This window comes from Cucumis sativus, chromosome 3 (genome assembly GCF_000004075.3).
Source record: "Cucumis sativus cultivar 9930 chromosome 3, Cucumber_9930_V3, whole genome shotgun sequence".
In the NCBI taxonomy this organism is placed as follows: Eukaryota; Viridiplantae; Streptophyta; class Magnoliopsida; order Cucurbitales; family Cucurbitaceae; genus Cucumis; species Cucumis sativus.
This window is the reverse complement of record NC_026657.2, coordinates 38863715-38881363: the sequence shown is the minus strand read 5'-3', so window position 1 is coordinate 38881363 and position 17649 is coordinate 38863715. Positions and strand designations below refer to the sequence as shown.

The following is a 17649-nucleotide window of genomic DNA, read 5'->3' as shown; positions in this document are numbered from 1 at the left end:
TTTTTTAAGGTTAAAAATGAAGAGAGACAAAGTCTAAAGTGTAAGTCTCACAGTGGACGAAGAAAATGTATAATTAATGAGATAAGTTGAAGTAATTAAGAACATTAATCAGCGTGGGTCTTCATTCCCATAATTCCATTTTGCTCCGTATTGACTACGCTCACTTAGATCACTAATTTTATTTAATTAATTAATCTCTTCCATTTAATTAACACTTTTGTTTTTATCAACAAATATAAAATAATATAAAAATAAAAATAAAAAATGAAAAGAAAATTCTTTTTTTATTCCTATGGTTTAGATCTAATCTCTTTTTGTCTTTTTCAAGTTTCAAAATATTACCATTTTCATTCTTTAGTATTAGCTTTCACATTTGAGTATTGTATGAAAATGATTTTTAAATTTCGAAAGTTATCTTTTTATCTCTATTAATTGAATTGAAATAATTTTGGTTAATTTGGTTTTAATTTGTTATGTTTTTCACCACCATTAAATTTGATTTTAAAATGTCATTTATTAGTAATTTTAAATTAACATATATATATATATATATATATATTAATATCAAAAGTTTGAGAGACAATGTTTAAAGGAAAGTTAATAATCAACTAAAAATGTATTGATTTAATTGAAATCAAACCAAAATTGAAGAATTATAAGTTTAAAATTTTGAAATTTAAAGACTAAATAGGAAAAGAAAATACCTAGCTAAGTTGAAACTAGAAAGATTTTTTGGGTTAAATTATATTGATTTTTTTTAGCTTACCTTTTGTAATAATAAAAAACTTAACGAAAACCTAGAATTTAGACGACCAATGATGGTTAGTTTTATGGTTTATGAATATATTATTAAATATTTTTTGAAAAATTATAATTTAATTAATCTATGCCAAATACGTATCAACTAAAAGACTCGTAAGACAACTTAGAATCAAAGATCTATAGAAGAGTCAAAAGTGGAAAATCAAGTGATAGTTGAGAAGAACCATGAGAAAGAACTTAGAGGTAGCTCAGAGAACCCATAGAAAGCTTAGTGGTAGCTCAAATGATCCTTGTGAAGCTTAAACCATAGCTCAAAACATCCACGAGGGAGGAGTGCAGACAATGATAGTTCAAAAGATCTACGAGAGAGCCAAGTAGAGAGGCTCAAATAAGCCAGGAAAGCTCAATAATACTCACGAAGAACTTAGGAGTCACGTGAAAAATCTTGAAAGAAAAGACTCATGCAAATCTGCGGAAAGACTCGTAAAAAATCTCTAAATAACTCATGGGTAATTCAAAAGTCCTTCGTAAATAATTTTGAGGAACTCGTACATACATTCACAAAGTGATTACGTTCGAAATTGTCTACGTTACAAAAACGATAAAAGTCACGTAAAACTCTCTCTACCGGAGGTATAATTAATATCCAAAAAATGAGAAAGAACAATACCTGACCTATGAAGCACTCCAAAAGTGCTTCTCTTTCTCTTCCAACAACACGCAATCAAGTTTTAAGCATAAATTGTTAATTTTTTTCTCTTTCTTTCTTTTCCCTTCAAATTATTATTATTTTTTTCTTTTCATGTCAGAGAAAAAGTTTCGATCCAACTTTTATTCATTTGTTTTTCATTTGAATACAAAAAACAAAGGAAAAGAGAAGAAAACAGAATGATGTTTACGTAAACTCCAAAAACAAAAATGTCAGAAACTAAATTGAAAGATAATGGAAATGAAAATATTAAAGTAAATTATAAAATCTAAGATTATAATAATAATTACCTAATTTAATTATATAATTTTGTAATTTCATTTCACGGACGTTATTTCAAAATTATAAACACTCCAAATATTACAACTCAATTATAATAACATAAAACTGTAGTTAACTAATAAATAGGTTACGATAGTAAATATTATTTAAAAAGTTTTCAAATCCTTGATTGTAATCCCTATTTCAAAACTCTCACATCACCAAAATATTTATTCATTATTATTTGACCCAAACACAAAAATAATCTAATTTCAAAACAAACTATATTATGACCACACTATTATAGTAACATAAGATTATTAATAAGAAAAATTGTATTTATTAATAGTGAAAAGATTGAAACTATTTTAAAATTAAATTGGTTATATTTTAGAAGTAGTTTCAATCCTTTGTTATATTTCAATTTAATAAAGTTTGATGTAAGTTGAGCTAATTAAATTGCCACAAATAACTACTATCCTATACAACAAATTAAACAATTTTGTGTCTAAAAATATTTTTTATTACTAAAAAACTAAAAGTTAAAAGTTATATATATATATATTAGATATATATTGAATAAAAAGGTAAGAAGAGATTAGATTATATTTAAGGATTATTAAGAATAGAATAATTAAAATTAAATAAATTAGTTTTTAATTATAAAGCAGAAGCATAAAAATATTATTCTTATATGGAAAAAAGAAAAGGAAAATCTTTATAATTTTTTTTTTCGTATTGTTTTGATAGACAGCACTTTCCTCAACGAATTGGAAAAGAATATAATTTGATGAGATGTGAGAGAAGAAAGAAAAGAGAAATAGAGAATTGAATGAAAATAATGTTTATTTATTATAATGTAATATTAATTAAGAGAAAAAATGGAAATGGAAGTGAGTTAATAAATATATAATGGAGACATGTGCGTGGTTTAAAATGGCAGAGGCTACATAAATATACGCACCTCACCCGATGTGCTTCATTGGGATCCATGCTCTCCCCTCTTAACACTTCTTCCCTTCCTTCAAACTCATTCATTACTTTTCCCTTTTTTTACCACAACAGATCAACACTCCATTTTTTTTTTTAACTTCATACCCTTCCACTCATGGTTGGCTTCCATTTAGGTCAATTTCACTTGCTCAAATTGATGCTGATAGACTTACACATCGTATTAGTATTAGTGTGACAAGTAATAAACGGAGGTAGAATTTTTCATACTAACTAACTAGTTTTTTTGTTTTGTACATTTTAGAGTGATGGTTGAAAGGTGAGATTTTAGGAGGTTTAGAAGTTAAATTCATAATAAAAAGAAAAAAAGAAATTTAGTTAAGTTTTTTTTTTTTTTAATTTTTAAAAAGCCTCGAAAGAAAATAGAAAAAAGTATTGATGCGATTTTGTTTTAATTCGTATAAATAATAACTTCCTTGCGAACGCTAACGAGAAATATTGTCAGAAAAACCGCCGGAAACAGAGCGGCAAAAGTGAAGTGAAAGAAGAGAAGAACCAAAAGCTCATCCCAAATTCGTAACCCCCCACCATTGCTTTCGCCCATCTTTTCCTTCTCTCTAAAACGCTCGCCTGCCATTGTTACACCGACTGAGCTTCAGAGAGAGAGAGAGAGAGAGAGAGAGAGAGAATCGTCGTCTTCTTGATAGTTTCTGTTTTTAGAGATTGAGAAATGCCGAAGCCGCGGAGAAGAGCGTTTTCGATCATGAGGAAGCTTCTAACATGTACTATTTGCTCAATGGCCTTAGTTGCTGTGTTGTCCGTTCCCGTCCAGGTCTTTCCTTCATCCAGAGACGTTCCGATCTTCTCTCGATCTTACAAACTCCCTGAGGTGATTCATCATGGACCTTGATCAATTCGTTTTTCGCCTATTCTTCCTTCCTTCCTTTCTTTCTTTCTTTCTTGTTTATTCAATTTCAGTGTCTTCTATTCTTTATTGATTGTTTCTGTTGCGATCTTATTCTTTTTGTTAATTTCATCTTCTTCTCTCTGTTTTCTGTTTGTGCGTGCGCTGCGGTTTTTCGTTACTGTTCGGACTACTCTTCATACTTTCCAGATTTTGGAATTAAATTTATGTATCTTTGCCGGTTGATTTCTTTACTTCCTATTTCTTTTTCTTGTTTCTTACTCAATGACCAGACAGATTGTGTAGTTGAATAAAACGTTTTTTGGACTCATCCTTCTTTTTGCGTTCTTTAAGTTTCTTTTTCATTTCTGTAGCAACTTGGATTAAAGTTTCAGAGACCGGCTACAGGGCAAAGCTTGACACAAGAGCTTTCACCACTTCGTTGGTCCAAAGCTCCTCGTCTTTTCCACAAGGTAAAAACTATATACTTTTAAGCTTTCATTCCGATTTGCTGTTCTTCTTGACTTTTTATTAGAATAGGGGAGAAGACTAGACGGTTGCTTAACTCATTTTACAATGCGAAAGTAGTTATGTCTTTTCACTACTTTAGACTTGACAGTTGGCTTGTGGCAGCCAGACCTCAGCTTTGGATGATCTTTGGACTCCTCCGTCGAGTCGTAATTTCTTTCCCTGCACTAAGCCTAGTCTTAATTACTCATGTAAGACAGTTCGGAGTTATTTGCTTCTCTACTTCAAAAAAAAAAAAAAAAATACTATTATGTGTACCTACACTTGTATGTTTGTTATTATTGTTTCATTTTGGGGGATTTTTCAGCTCCTGGAAAGACGAGAGGCTTCCTTCTGGTTCATACAAATGGAGGGCTTAATCAAATGCGCGCTGGGGTTTGTAATCACTTTTTTTTGCACCGGCTTCCTCATTCTCCTCACATGATCTGGTCCCTGGGTGTCTGGAATAAGTTTTTTTTGTTCATACAAATTAAGGTTCATTTGATTCTAGGAGAAAATGTCGATTTAATGCTTTTTGGTGGTTGAAACATCACACAGGAATACTTAAGTATCCCTAGTTACTAATAAACATCCAACTATACACTAATAAATAAAGTCAGAAGAAGTTTGGTGGACCCACAAAATAACTATAAATAATTCTGGTGGTATATTAGAAAAATCCCAGTAATTAATGAGATCAGTTCATGATAGTATAATTTATAGTCCCATAAATTTTCTAAAAAGTCATGGAGATGATAGTTTGTACTGCATGTTCATTTTCTATCTTAGAGAGAGACTTGAGTTAGTATTCATTTCATCAATTCATGTGTGAGACAAACTGATAAATTACTTCACAGATGTAGGCTTAAGCAGTAGTTGTAATTTTTGTTTTCACATCATATATATATCTTAAACTTTGGTGAATAACATTGTGTCCGCTATATGAAATACAGCACAAATGTTTGAGAACTAAGGTTGTTCCTACCCTTCGATTGCAGATATGTGACATGGTTGCAATAGCACGTATAATTAATGCAACCCTCGTGATTCCTGATCTTGACAAGCATTCATTTTGGAACGACTCTAGGTAAATTTGAATTTTTTCATATCTAGTCTTCTTTTGTTGTTTATCTGAAGTTTTTCAATTCACGTTCGTTTGTTATGCAGCAACTTCTCAGATATTTTTGATGAAGATCATTTTATTAATGCTCTTTCCAATGATGTAAAAGTCATTAAGAAGCTTCCTAAGGAGTTTGCTACCATTGCAAGAGCAGTTAAGCATTTTAGAAGCTGGTCTGGCATTGATTACTACCGAGATGAGATAGCTAGCATGTGGAAGAATCATCGGGTAGTTTAATAATTTCCTGTCCACGGACCTTTTATCAACAATTACAAATGCTAATTTTCTACTTTCTGCTGCAGGTTATTCGAGCTGCAAAGTCTGATTCTCGCTTAGCAAATAACAATCTTCCTGCTGACATACAGAAGCTGCGATGTCATGCTTGTTATGAAGCCTTGCGGTTTTCACCTAAAATTGAAGCTATGGGAAAGGTTACCTAACATACCTGAATTTCTTTTGCCCTTTTTCTTTTCTTCCCTATAGGGAGGATTGAATTTGTCATCTTTCTTCCTTGTGAAATATTTCCTGTAAATTAATGGACCTCATTTGTCATATAGCTTTTGGTGGACCGTATGAGGTCTTATGGTCCTTACATTGCTTTGCATTTACGGTATGAGAAGGATATGCTAGCATTCAGTGGATGCACACACGATTTGTCTCCTGCAGAAGCTGACGAGCTAAAGATGATTAGGTATGGAGGACCAAGCAGCAACTCAGTATGGTTGCTGACTGTTTGATGCCTAACATATGCTTATAAATTAAATTGTCAGGGAGAACACATCTTACTGGAAAGTAAAAAACATTGATCCCAAGGAACAAAGAGCCAAGGGGTATTGCCCCCTTACTCCAAAAGAGGTCGGAATTTTTCTAAACGCTCTTGGATACCCATCAAATACTCCTATATACATTGCCGCAGGTGATATATATGGGGGTGAATCACACATGTCTGATTTCCAATTGCGATATCCCTTGTTAATGAGGAAGGTAAGGAGTTACAGTAACATACAGTTTGGTGCTTTTCACTTCTTGTATTATTTTAGTAGAAGATTGTTTGGATGAATTTGGAATGCCTTATAGGAATAGTGTTTTAAAGTGAGTATTTCTTCTTCAAGCATTAATTAAGTGCTTCCATAAGCAATTTAAGTATTCTTTTACAATATTTTTAAAAGTTTCAAAATCACTTTTATTTATCTAACCAAACCCTATAAGTTTTTTTAATAATGGTTCTAATGTGATTAAAGAGACATCTAAAACTCACCTTAAGCTAGGAAACAATCGGCATCGATCAAGTTTAGTTAAATGGTATGAAAGAATGTTAATAGATTGTGCAATGATATTGTTATCTATTATACTCTTCCAATGTTGCTTCCTCTAATCTCAAAATTTTTCAGGAATTTTTGGCATCTTCTAAAGAGCTTGAACCTTTTGTTCATCATGCATCTCAAATGGCTGCTCTGGATTACATTGTATCTGTTGAAAGTGATGTATTTATATCCTCATATTCTGGAAACATGGCCAGGGCAGTTGAAGGTCACCGCCGTTTCCTTGGACATAGGCGAACAATATCACCAGACAGGCAAGCCCTTTTTACATAATATTTTGATTTCCTTTGTGTCCACATTAGCCATAACTTTTTATTACCAAATTCGGTGGTGAAAACAATCTTTAACTTCTGAACATTACCAAACAGAAAATCCCTTGTTCGTCTGTTTGACAAGCTTGAAAAAGGAACCATGCAAGAGGGCAATAACTTAGCCAGCCGAATTATTGAATTGCATAAAAGAAGGTACATTTTTTTAAAGAATACATCCATTCCTTTTCGTAACCATTTCGTTTTTAGTTTTTGCAAATTATGCTAGCTGTTTTCATTTTCCTGCTATAGTTTTAAGTAAAAGAGTTGCATTCTCAGCCAAATTCAGAAAACAAAAATGAAACTATTACCCAATGGGACGATAATTTTTTTTTTTTTTTTTTTTATATTCGAAGAGAAGTTGTATAAATCCTCTGTATGACAGAAGAAAATGATGAACAAAAGCCGATTATTATAATACAATATGTACTTGAAAAACAGTGTCGTGTGTTGTTGTTTAGGCAAGGATCTGCAAGGAAGAGAAAAGGCCCCATTTCAGGAACTAGAGGAATGGATAGGTTTCGTTCAGAAGAAGCTTTTTATGTTAATCCTTTGCCTGACTGTTTATGTCAGAGAGAACAACCAAATTCACAAACTTCTTCTTTCATTCGTCGATAAGAAAAAACAAGTACATATAAATATCAGATTTAACAGAGGAAATTTGTGGCATGAAGAAGAAGAAGAAGAAGGCTTTTTGATATCAATGGGAGGGCATTGAGGATATAGAGAGTTTGTATATCGGAAGCTGACATCGGCTAAATTAGCTTTTGCTGAGGTTACCAATTACCATTACGTTTACGCAACCTTCTTGTTGCCTTTTAATTTTATATAGATAGTCGTTGTTCATATGATGTAATCAATTAAGTTAGACGAGTTTTGCCTCTTTTATTTGAGTATGAGCATGGAACGTTTTAAAAGGAGCTTGCTATACAAACTCTCTATAACCTTGAAAGGTGCCTCTTCGTTTGTAATATGATATTTTCTCTGTTTTGATTTTTCATTTATATTGATTGTTGATTTCTTAATAATTTAATTGCGTTTTTGGATATATTCTTTTTCTTTGTATCAATTCTAATTGGATGGTTGGTTTTATATTGACTAGATAAAAAATTGACTATATAACTATTATCTTCCATAATGAAATATTTCGAGTAAAACGAAAAACGAAGTTAATTATGAAAGATTTATGTCGATAATATTGTATAAATTTACAAACATTCATTGAATAAAGTGGGGTTAATTGGAGAAATAATTTACTTCAATACATCCTAATTATGGACTAAAATGTTGTTTGTATGAAACATAAATTTACTTAGTTAACTATAACTACAATTATTGAAAGAAATACATCAAAAGCAGAGAAAATGTAATGAAATTGATTTAAAAAAATTGAATTTGATAAACATTGAAATTTGGCAATAATAATAGTAAATCCTAAAAATATATATTAAAAGAACAATAAGAACAAAGTGGGCGTGGGGAAATGACGTGGAGGAGAGATGGATGCATCAAAGTCTGGATCGATGAGGATATGATTACAAACTCTCACTCTCCACAAATATAGCGCTTCACAATCTTTGTTTTCCTCTCCTATGCAACTTTTCTCTCTTCTTCCCTACTCCTTCCATTTACACTTCACTTTATCAACAACAATGGCGCTCTCTTTCCTCTCTTCTCTCCCTTCCTTTCTCCCTCTCCTTCCTCCTCAAACCGCCTTCTCCTCCCCCACTTCTTCATTTCCCTCCCTCACTGTAACTAACTCTTCCCTTTCTTAATTTCATTCTGATCCCACCTTCTAATTCCTCCCTCATCCTACATTCTCTCTTTTTCATTTTCAGGTCAAACTTCGTTGTGCTCACGTCAAAACGGATGCTAGCAACCAGGATCGTATTAGTAGAAGAGATGTTCTTCAAGGTTTTGGCGGTACTCTTGCCCTGGTGAGAGCTATTTCTTTTTCTCTCTTCTCTCTCTCTTTACTAAGAGATATTTGTTTCGCCAGTGAATTAATTCGACTAGTGCCTTACAACTTAATGTATGAAGAGAGTGAGCGATCGAACTGTTACTTTTAGAAAATTATATATATGAGCTTGAATGAGTTTGAATGATATGATGATGAGTTTCTGCCAGTTGCGACCTCTTCCTTAGGGATTAATGGTGAACTCTGACCTAATGGTAGAGCCGGCTTATGCTGCTGATTTAATACAGCGTAGACAGCGATCTGAATTTTTGTGTAAGTTTATATTAGTCTGCATTACTGTTTTTCAGTTGGTTGTTTGCTTGATCTTAATCTTACCATTCCCTAGTGCTTGAAATGTCTAGTAAATAATTCTAGTCTATGAGTTTGATTCAAGCGGTTACATGTTTACAAACGCATATTTTACTTATTTTGGTTTTACATTATTGATTGCAGCAAGTATCAAGAGCACCCTTTATACAGCTATTAAGGTATAAGTCCCATAATTCATTACTAGATTTAAGCTGATAGACTAAGGTGGAATTTACATTTTTTTTAGTACATTCTCAACAAATCCTGTAATGTTAAGGCTTGGATACTTGAATTGAGATTCAACATGTGAAACAAGGAAGAACAACATTTTACGGATTTGAGCTATTAGACCTATGCTAGCATCAGTAGGCCCAGAAGCTTAAATGGGATAGTGTACATTTAATCCTATTCTCAACAAATTTTGGTTTTAATTGCTATGGTTGAAGGATCAATGTTCTTATAATCATACACGGTTCTCAGAGTAGATACTTATCTCTTTTGTTTTCGTTTGTTTATCTCAGAAAAATCCAGACATTGTTCCCTCCCTTTTAACATTGGCACTAAATGATGCTGTGACTTACGATAAGGTCAGACAAAAATACTTCCTCTCCTAAAATTACACAACTGGGTTTGATTTTACTGCATTGACAAACTAAAAGATTTGAAGGAAGATGCTAATACAATTTGATCAAGTTTGTAGGCTACTAAATCTGGAGGGCCAAATGGATCCATCCGCTTTAGGTACTACATTTTAGATGTTATGTCCTTGCTGGGAAATAAATTATTAACATTCACATTATTTTCAAAAAAGACTTTGCATGTCTGGTGCATCATTGATGATTCGAGTATGGTATCCTATAAATAGATTGAAATCATTATCCTTCCACGTTTTCCAGTTCAAAATTATTTTCAGGCATCATGTCATGCATCACGTAGTTTGGTTTTATTTAACTACCTTGGCACTTTCTTCATTATAAAATCTATTAACTTCTTTTTCTATGCTTTTTGCCATGAAGTTCAGAGATTTCCAGACCTGAAAACGCCAAGTTGTCTGCTGCTATGAGTTTAATAGAGGAAGCAAAAAAGGAGATAGATTCTTATTCAAAGGGTGGACCTATTTCCTACGCAGATCTTATTCAACTCGCAGGTTTAATGTCTTAACAATTTCCGTCTCTGAACTTCTTCCATGCATTGGTCAATTGCATTCTGATACCCTTTTTTCTTCTTCTTTTTTTAGTTTTTATTTTTAAATTAAAATGTTGCAGGTAATTAGCTAAGTTGTGACCTTCCTAGCCCCTCAAATTTATAGAAAATTTCAGATTTATTTAGGGATGAGTTGGAGTAGAGGTAATTAGCTTGTGGCTTTTCTGAATAAACAATAACAATGAGATCAAGTTCATTTTCTCCATGCAGCACAAAGTGGCGTTAAATCCACCTTTCTAGCATCTGCCATCAGAAAATGTGGTGGGAATGAGGAAAAGGGGAGTTTGTTATATAGTGCATATGGCTCCAACGGGCAGGTCAGTTATGCTGCATGGACATCTGAATGTTTATTACAAATATACTCATCCAGTACATGTATGAGCCTGTGCAAGTGTGTCTGTGGATCACCCACTGACAATCTTACGCAGGCTCATTCTAACATCCATCCACCAAGTGAGGATCTTTTGGCAGTTCAAGTAGAGGGTTGACGTGATTCCCTATTAATGACGTCTTCTTTTTGCAATTACACAGTGAATGTAGTGATACTGCCTCACTGAGCTGACAATCCTCTATGTGGTCCAGTTCTCTAAGTTCACATTTTTTCTTAAATCTTCTTTAATCAACTCAACCAAATTTCTTGGTGAATGAGCAAATTGTTCAGTGTGATATTTGGTTGAGCTGATTTAAGGATATTTTTTCTATCTCCTTCTAATGGATTGGCCATATCTTTGCCTTCGTCCAAATTGATAGAAAAGATGTTTTGTTCTGAAAATTGTAGTCTACACATAGCAGCTACGAATTTTGTGTTAAAAAAGAACATGATCATCCTGCAAATTTTTACTATTGGGGGCATAACGCAAACAACAGTGTCTCCTTGTGCCTACAGTGGGGGTTGTTTGAAAGACAATTTGGAAGATCAGATGCCGAAGCGCCTGATCCTGAGGGAAGGGTCCCCATCTGGGAGAAAGCTAGCGTTCAGGAAATGAAAGAAAAGTTATCGGCCATTGGATTTGGTCCCCGCCAGGTATGCTCCTTAATTTAAAGTTCCAATTGAAATATTTGGCTTTGCTGTCTTACAAGTATAGTAAACATGTCCAATATTCCCTGCGGATTATATATGTCAAAAAACTTAAATTGATCTCTGCAGCGAAGTATAGTAATAACAATAATATGCTAAAAATTTGTTTGGACTTCCGGCAGCTGGCAGTTCTGTCCGCATTTCTGGGTCCTGATCAGGCAGCAACTGAGGAATTACTAGCCTCAGATCCTGATGTTTTTCCATGGGTTCAAAAGTATCAACGAAGCCGTGAAACGGTTTCTCAAACTGATTATGAGGTGAGTACGTGACTATTAACTGCTTTTGTTTTCAGTCTAATCACATTCTTTACATATATGAACCCAATATAATACACATCTCCATTTGACCTCGTATTCTCACACTTAGCTTTATGATCTATTCCTTCAGGTTGATCTAATAACCACTCTTACAAAAATAAGTAGCTTGGGACAGCAGATAAATTACGAGGCTTATAGCTATCCAGTTAAGAAAGTTGATTTGAGCAAACTCAAGTTATAGATGGATAGTCTTGAAAGGATTGATAAAGGTGAAGAAAGCTACTCTGAAACCGATTTTATAACGGCAGGCTTCTCAAGAATTGTATGGGAAGAGTTGTTTTTGTAGGCATTGGCCATAATTTACAATTGAAATTCCACTAAAATTGTTGGTTCCAATTCTGTTCACATTCTTTCCCCTTCAATTCAAATACCTTAGGAGGCAAAAGTCTCAGCTAACGTACACCATCCAAAAGGGGAGCAAGCATTTAATACCGGTCAGGGATAGTACTATATTTAATACATATCATCTTTCAAACAGAAACAGACAAACATGTTTTTGTAAATTCCGTTAGAATTTTCTTTACTGAATGTATACGCTTGATTTGAAAAGGCATACGTGTTTATGATCTTCGGTAAACTTTAACCATTTCAGGGAGAATTAAATTCTCCAGGTTGCTTTCTGAACCTTTTTAATGAAGGAACTACCACACTCAATTGATCTAAGCTTAAATATTGGACAAAATTATTTTACTTTAACCTAATACGAATTTGGAATTCGATCTGTAATTGAAACTATTTTACTTTATCCAAAATTTCAATTTAAATTTTGGATACACGTAGTTTTAATTAGTCTCAAATCCAATCCGAATTGAATTTGGAGTTCGATCTGGATCTGAAAAATAGCATGATTTCTGTGATTAATCCAAATTTTTTCATTCACTACTCAGAAATATGTAAATCATAGCCAAGTAAATGTAATTTAGCAATCAGCTGCCAATAATTAAACCACAAACTACAATTGGGAAATCAATCAGGTAAATATCGATTGTTTGAATTACTCACTAAATATGTTGTAGACTGCAAAATTTGAAACTTGTGGAATAAGAAAACGTTGAAATTGCCTCAGGATGCTCTATGCAGATGCGGGAGAAATGCGGTCAAGACCACCCATGAAAGGCCTCAATGGCTCAGGAATAATAACAGACCCATCTTCCTGCTGATAATTTTCAAGCAAGCAAACCATCATTCGAGGCACAGCACATGCTGTTGCATTCAACGTGTGAACAAATTGTGTTGGCGCTAGATTGCCTTTGCCCTTCTTCAAAGTTGATGGTACCTGTTCTTGGGGACGATATCGGATTCCTAATCTACGGCTTTGATAGTCTGTACAATTCGATGCACTTGATATCTGTTGACAGGTATGATTTATAAATAAGATCGAAGTGACTCACAACAGTTTAACTCTAATTGTACCTACTGGACACAAAGGGAGGGAGAGAGTGAAGTACCTCGCCATATCGTCCCAAACCTGGCATCCATGCCTCCACATCAAATTTTCGATAAGCAGGTGCACCTAAATCTGCTGAGGCCATATCCAAGGTCCTACGATAATAGAAATGAAGTGTGATGGGGCAACTAAAAGGAAAAAACAGATGTGTTGTTCAAACAATACAATGACAATGAATATATAACTAAAAGCAGATTTTTTACTTGAAATGCAATCCTAGTGATGAGAACAGGTCCTCTTCAATCCTTATGAGTTCTTCATGGTAAGACTCACTCTCTTCAGGACGGCAAAATATAAACATTTCTACCTTGCTGAACTGGTGAACTCGATACAGGCCTCTGTTCATCATCAGATTAATAAATCAAATGCTTGTTAGAGAAGAGGCAACTACGTTAATGATGTGAGTGAAACAAAAGAGGTAAGGGATAGGCTCAGGGCTTGTTCTTGTTCATTTAGAGATGATGATTTTAGGAAAAAGAATCGGTACATGTTGGAGAATTTTGAAATTGTTAGCATTAGTTTTGTCGTGTTGAAAATCATGTCTTAAAAATTAAGTTTAAGAACGAAAAATCAAACATTAAACTGATTTTGGTTGATTAAAGTTACATTTTAACTCCTAAGTGATTTCAAACGATGAAAAAGAAAGTTATTTTAACCGCTTCAAAAGCACTCATAAACATGCCTTCATTATACAAAATAGAGTAACTGAGGAAAACGAAAACGACCAAGGAAGTATGTCGGTTGGTACCTTGTTGCCGCTCCAGCAGCACCTGCCTCAGTACGAAAGCAATGAGAATAAGCAACATACTTCAAAGGTAATGAAGACTCAGAAAGGATGGAGTCCATGTGAATCCCTCCTACAGGAATCTCTGCAGTACCAATGAGGCATTGGTCACTTCCCTCAATGGAATAAACCTGTCAAGCAACAAGCCAAGGGTGTGAAAGGATTCTAGCTAAAACAACTAACAAATAATATAGTTGGGAAGAAGGCATTCATTCTTCTTGGGGTTTGTCTAGATTGGATAGCAGCGATTAAAAATGACATTTAAATCACATCTATATGTATAAGGAATGTTATAATAAGCCCTGCAATTATAAAGCTGTGTCAAATCAAATGTCTATGGCTATGCTATGAACAGATGAAATTATCTTGTACTGGAAAGCTATCACGCAACATAGAATGTAGTAATCATACAATAAAAACCAAAAAAAAAAAAACCGAGAAAAGATGGGCAAAACCTGAGTATTTTCACCACGAGGTTGGAATCCACACTTTTCAACGACTGTGGACCTAACAATTTCCGGGGTTATTAAAGGAGTAAAGCCTCTCTTCATAACTTCAGAGAGTGTCCAGTTGATCAGACCCAATTCTAATGTTACTGCCGCATTTTTCAGGTAGTAGAACTTAGATCCACTAACCTGTATAAATCAGTAAAGTATAACATTAAGGCCGTTTTTGCATTACAAAACATAAGGAAACTAATATAAGCTTAAAATAAGAATAGGCCAGACTGAGGGCGATGGATTGAATATCTCAAACTAAACAAAAGTGGTCAAGTCATACATAGAGACAATGAACCACTAAACCAATACTTTTTTAAAATGGAAACAACACTTTTTAAAGGAAGATAGGAACCAGTCGACATCTAAACCAATACTCATAATCAAAGTAAATGAGGACAACATCTAACTTATTATGACATACAACATCAGTAATAGCCGGATAGTTCAAAAGCTTAAGTTACTTATCTTTTAAAGACTCGTAATGGTAGCTTTCTCACTGATATTTTTATATAGACATAACAAGGTGAAATAGTAACTCTTGAGTACCTTAAAATGAACAAGGATTGTACCTCAGCAGCAGCATCAAAGTCAAAAATGTCCAGTTGCTTCCCAAGTTCAAGATGATCTTTAACAGGAAAACTGAACTCCCTCGGGCTACCAACCTACGAAAGAGATTGCAGAGCGTAAAATGTACCATCCAAAAAGGCTGGGGCAAGAAAGTATAATTCAGAGTTTGAAAAGCAGAAATACCATCTTTCTTATTATCGAGCAGTCCTCCCCTCCGATAGGAACATCCGGATGGGTCGTGTTTGGTATACATTGTGCTTCTTGTTGAAGCTGATCTGTTAGTTTAAGAAGATTTTCTTCCAAAGAAACCAATCCTTCCTTTAGATTCTTTCCTGAAAAGAGAAAACCAGAGTAAATTTGGTAACAAAGAAATTGAGAATGAAATGATATTTTCAGACAGAAAAATGTATATACCTTCCTCTATGAGTTTTTGACGCTCGGATGGTTCCAGCTTCCCTTTCATCTTGTTTGCAACCATATTCCTCTCAGCACGAAGCTGCTCAACTTCCTGGAATCTGTGAGTAACAGTTAGCTAAGCATTGATTTAAAAAGGAGCAAAAAAACTAGTTTGATCATGATGGTCTGTCCTCATGTATAGTTGGGCAAATAAAATTTTGATGAAAATATCAATAGACGTAATAATGCATCTACAATGGTGCAAGAATGACTACAGAATCAATCCATATGATAGTTGAGTCAACACCCAGAAAAGAAAAGAGGAAAAACCAAATCAAAATCTAACCTTCTGAAGATTTAACATTTTGTCATAAAGCTGAAGCACAAGTTCCAAATTAGCACCAGATTTCCGATTCTGTATATTTGAAGCCACCAAATCCTTGTTATCCCTAATCCACTTGAAGTCTATTGAAGCTTTCCATTGAGGTTTCACAACTAATCCAATTCAAGAACAACAATACACAACATCAAACACCCATTTCTCACCACGCAAATTGGAGGAATCAAATAAATGCCAAGGACAATAAGAAAGATGAGAAAATTAAATTACCCTTTTCTTCTCCGGCGATTGTAGAGGGAGGGTGGTCGAATTCGACGGACGGCAATGAGAAAGCCCGAACGAGTAATCGAGATGGAGGTCTGTGGGTACGGACACAAGGATGAAGAGAAGTAAGAGAAGGGGTTTTAGTGGGAGGCAGTACCATTAGACGGGAAGTGGAAGAGGCTGGAAAGGCAGGTAGCTTAAGGGTTTGGAATCCCATTGTTGAAGCTTTGGGGAAGGTATGGCTTGGCGGGAAGGAATGGAAATGGCGGATGGCACCCCTTTCCCCCATTATCATTATCTTCATCTTCTCTTGTACGGAAATGTGAGGGGAAAAATTAAATGAAGGATTGGGCTTTTCTTTCTTCTAATAATATAATGAAAAAGCAAACTCTTTACAATCCAAAAAGGAACAACAAAAATAATTGAATAACAAAAATTCATCAATCTTTCTTTTAACTATAACAAATCGACGAAATATTTACCAACAATTTTAAAATCAAAAAAAGTTTACCGAACTAAGAAATATAAAAAATATCTCAGTCAACACATGGTATAACTAAACTACTACACGTGCACATGTAATTCTAGCTCATGATAAACGATGATTTTGAAAAGTTCTAGTAAACGATTGTGTAAATGATGATACATGATGATGTGTAGTTTATTATACACGATCAAGTTGTTCGTGATAAATGATGGTTGTGAAAAAACCCTAGCAAACCATCGTGTAGTTCATGTATCATGAGCACGTCATTCATGGTAAACAATATAATTTTGAAAAGCCTTATAGTAAACACTCAGGTAGTTCATCTCTATCCACGACACATTGAAAAATAATAATACAAGATTGATGATTGATTGAAAACAAAGATAATAATAGTAGAAGTATAGTGAAAAAGAATAATAATAATTGTGGAACAATTATCATGATTTCAAAAGCATATAAAAGAGAAATTGCATAAGAAGAAGAGACAGAGAACGCTGCCACTAACTGTCGCTATGAAGAAGATGGAAAGGAAGAAGGAAGAATCAGGACCGGGCGAAATTCAAAAGCGGCAAAGAGCAAACCTGTAATATTTTTAAAAAAGGGCTAGTTTCATAAACTTTTTATTTTGTTATATGTGCCGTAAATATTTTGGACTTTATTACTAAATTACCCAAAATTCATTAGGGTTTTGTGTATTTTGCTATTTTTGACCATTTTTCGATTATATATATATAATGATATTTTTCAAACATAGCGTAACGAACCAAAATATTTATAAAAATATAACAAAGTTTATGTTCTATCAATGATAAATATTGGCATAAATCTATTATTAGTTCAACATGAAATTTTGTGATATTTTATAAATATTTTCAACACCTTTACAATAATTTTTATTTAAAAAATTCTAACAATTTAACTTTTAAGTAAAATAATATTATTCAAGAAGTTGACCCAGTATAAAAATTGGTATATTTTAGGTGTGAAATAGAAACTTGCAAACTTCTTGAACCGTAAAACAGTGGAGAATCGTCAAAAATACTAAATTTGAAAAAAATATTTACAATTTATAATAAAATTTCAGATTATATCGTCGATAGACATTAATATCTTTCTATCAATAGCAGTGATAGACAGTAATAAAAGTCTCTGTTTT

At 33.6% G+C, this 17649-nt stretch overlaps 3 protein-coding genes across 5 annotated transcripts; 2 read left to right on the top strand and 1 right to left on the bottom strand.

The window, feature by feature from the left end:
* The first annotated feature begins 2690 nt into the window (after positions 1-2690).
* LOC101207155 (O-fucosyltransferase 7) lies at positions 2691-7872 on the top strand. Of its 2 annotated transcripts, none has more exons than XM_011654259.2 (13): positions 2691-2937; positions 3189-3572; positions 3962-4060; positions 4207-4306; positions 4423-4490; positions 5093-5181; positions 5262-5442; positions 5517-5645; positions 5772-5905; positions 5985-6198; positions 6606-6790; positions 6905-7000; positions 7306-7872. In XM_011654259.2, the coding sequence occupies exons 2-13, from the start codon at positions 3414-3416 to the stop codon at positions 7460-7462; spliced, it is 1611 nt and encodes a 536-aa protein (XP_011652561.1). In that variant the 5' UTR covers positions 2691-2937; positions 3189-3413; the 3' UTR covers positions 7463-7872. The 2 variants fall into 2 exon arrangements, with proteins under 2 accessions (XP_011652561.1, XP_011652563.1); XM_011654261.2 differs by having other exon boundaries at positions 2692-2937; positions 4225-4306.
* A 524-nt stretch (positions 7873-8396) lies between these two features.
* Positions 8397-12189, top strand: LOC101210336 (thylakoid lumenal 29 kDa protein, chloroplastic). The gene is made up of 11 exons (XM_004136228.3): positions 8397-8595; positions 8683-8781; positions 8990-9074; positions 9255-9289; positions 9632-9697; positions 9811-9851; positions 10127-10257; positions 10524-10630; positions 11200-11337; positions 11514-11648; positions 11779-12189. The coding sequence occupies exons 1-11, from the start codon at positions 8437-8439 to the stop codon at positions 11887-11889; spliced, it is 1107 nt and encodes a 368-aa protein (XP_004136276.1). The 5' UTR covers positions 8397-8436; the 3' UTR covers positions 11890-12189.
* Positions 12190-12556: 367 nt separating this feature from the next.
* Positions 12557-16351, bottom strand: LOC101207397 (serine--tRNA ligase, chloroplastic/mitochondrial). Of its 2 annotated transcripts, XM_004136382.3 has the most exons (10): positions 16013-16351; positions 15749-15897; positions 15421-15514; positions 15190-15338; positions 15009-15101; positions 14395-14574; positions 13904-14070; positions 13359-13493; positions 13157-13250; positions 12557-13056 (listed from the first exon to the last, which is right to left on the bottom strand). In XM_004136382.3, exons 1-10 carry the CDS (start codon positions 16308-16310, stop codon positions 12781-12783), a joined length of 1635 nt encoding a protein of 544 aa, XP_004136430.2. In that variant the 5' UTR covers positions 16311-16351; the 3' UTR covers positions 12557-12780. The 2 variants fall into 2 exon arrangements, with proteins under 2 accessions (XP_004136430.2, XP_031738682.1); XM_031882822.1 differs by lacking the exon at positions 16013-16351 and having other exon boundaries at positions 15421-15521; positions 15749-15891.
* Between the last annotated feature and the right edge of the window lie 1298 nt (positions 16352-17649).

Coding starts and splice junctions, on each gene's coding strand:
- LOC101207155 (XM_011654259.2), top strand. CDS start 3,414: ATGCCGAAGCCGCGGAGAAGAGCGTTTTCGATCATGAGGAAGCTTCTA. Junction 6,199..6,605: donor ATCCCTTGTTAATGAGGAAG/GTAAGGAGTTAC, acceptor AAAATTTTTCAG/GAATTTTTGGCATCTTCTAA. Junction 7,001..7,305: donor ATTGAATTGCATAAAAGAAG/GTACATTTTTTT, acceptor GTTGTTGTTTAG/GCAAGGATCTGCAAGGAAGA.
- LOC101207397 (XM_004136382.3), bottom strand. CDS start 16,310: ATGAAGATAATGATAATGGGGGAAAGGGGTGCCATCCGCCATTTCCAT. Junction 15,102..15,189: donor GCTCGATAATAAGAAAGATG/GTATTTCTGCTT, acceptor TCTCTTTCGTAG/GTTGGTAGCCCGAGGGAGTT. Junction 14,071..14,394: donor CTCGTGGTGAAAATACTCAG/GTTTTGCCCATC, acceptor GTTGCTTGACAG/GTTTATTCCATTGAGGGAAG.
- LOC101210336 (XM_004136228.3), top strand. CDS start 8,437: ATGCAACTTTTCTCTCTTCTTCCCTACTCCTTCCATTTACACTTCACT. Junction 9,075..9,254: donor ACAGCGATCTGAATTTTTGT/GTAAGTTTATAT, acceptor TATTGATTGCAG/CAAGTATCAAGAGCACCCTT. Junction 10,258..10,523: donor AGATCTTATTCAACTCGCAG/GTTTAATGTCTT, acceptor TTCTCCATGCAG/CACAAAGTGGCGTTAAATCC.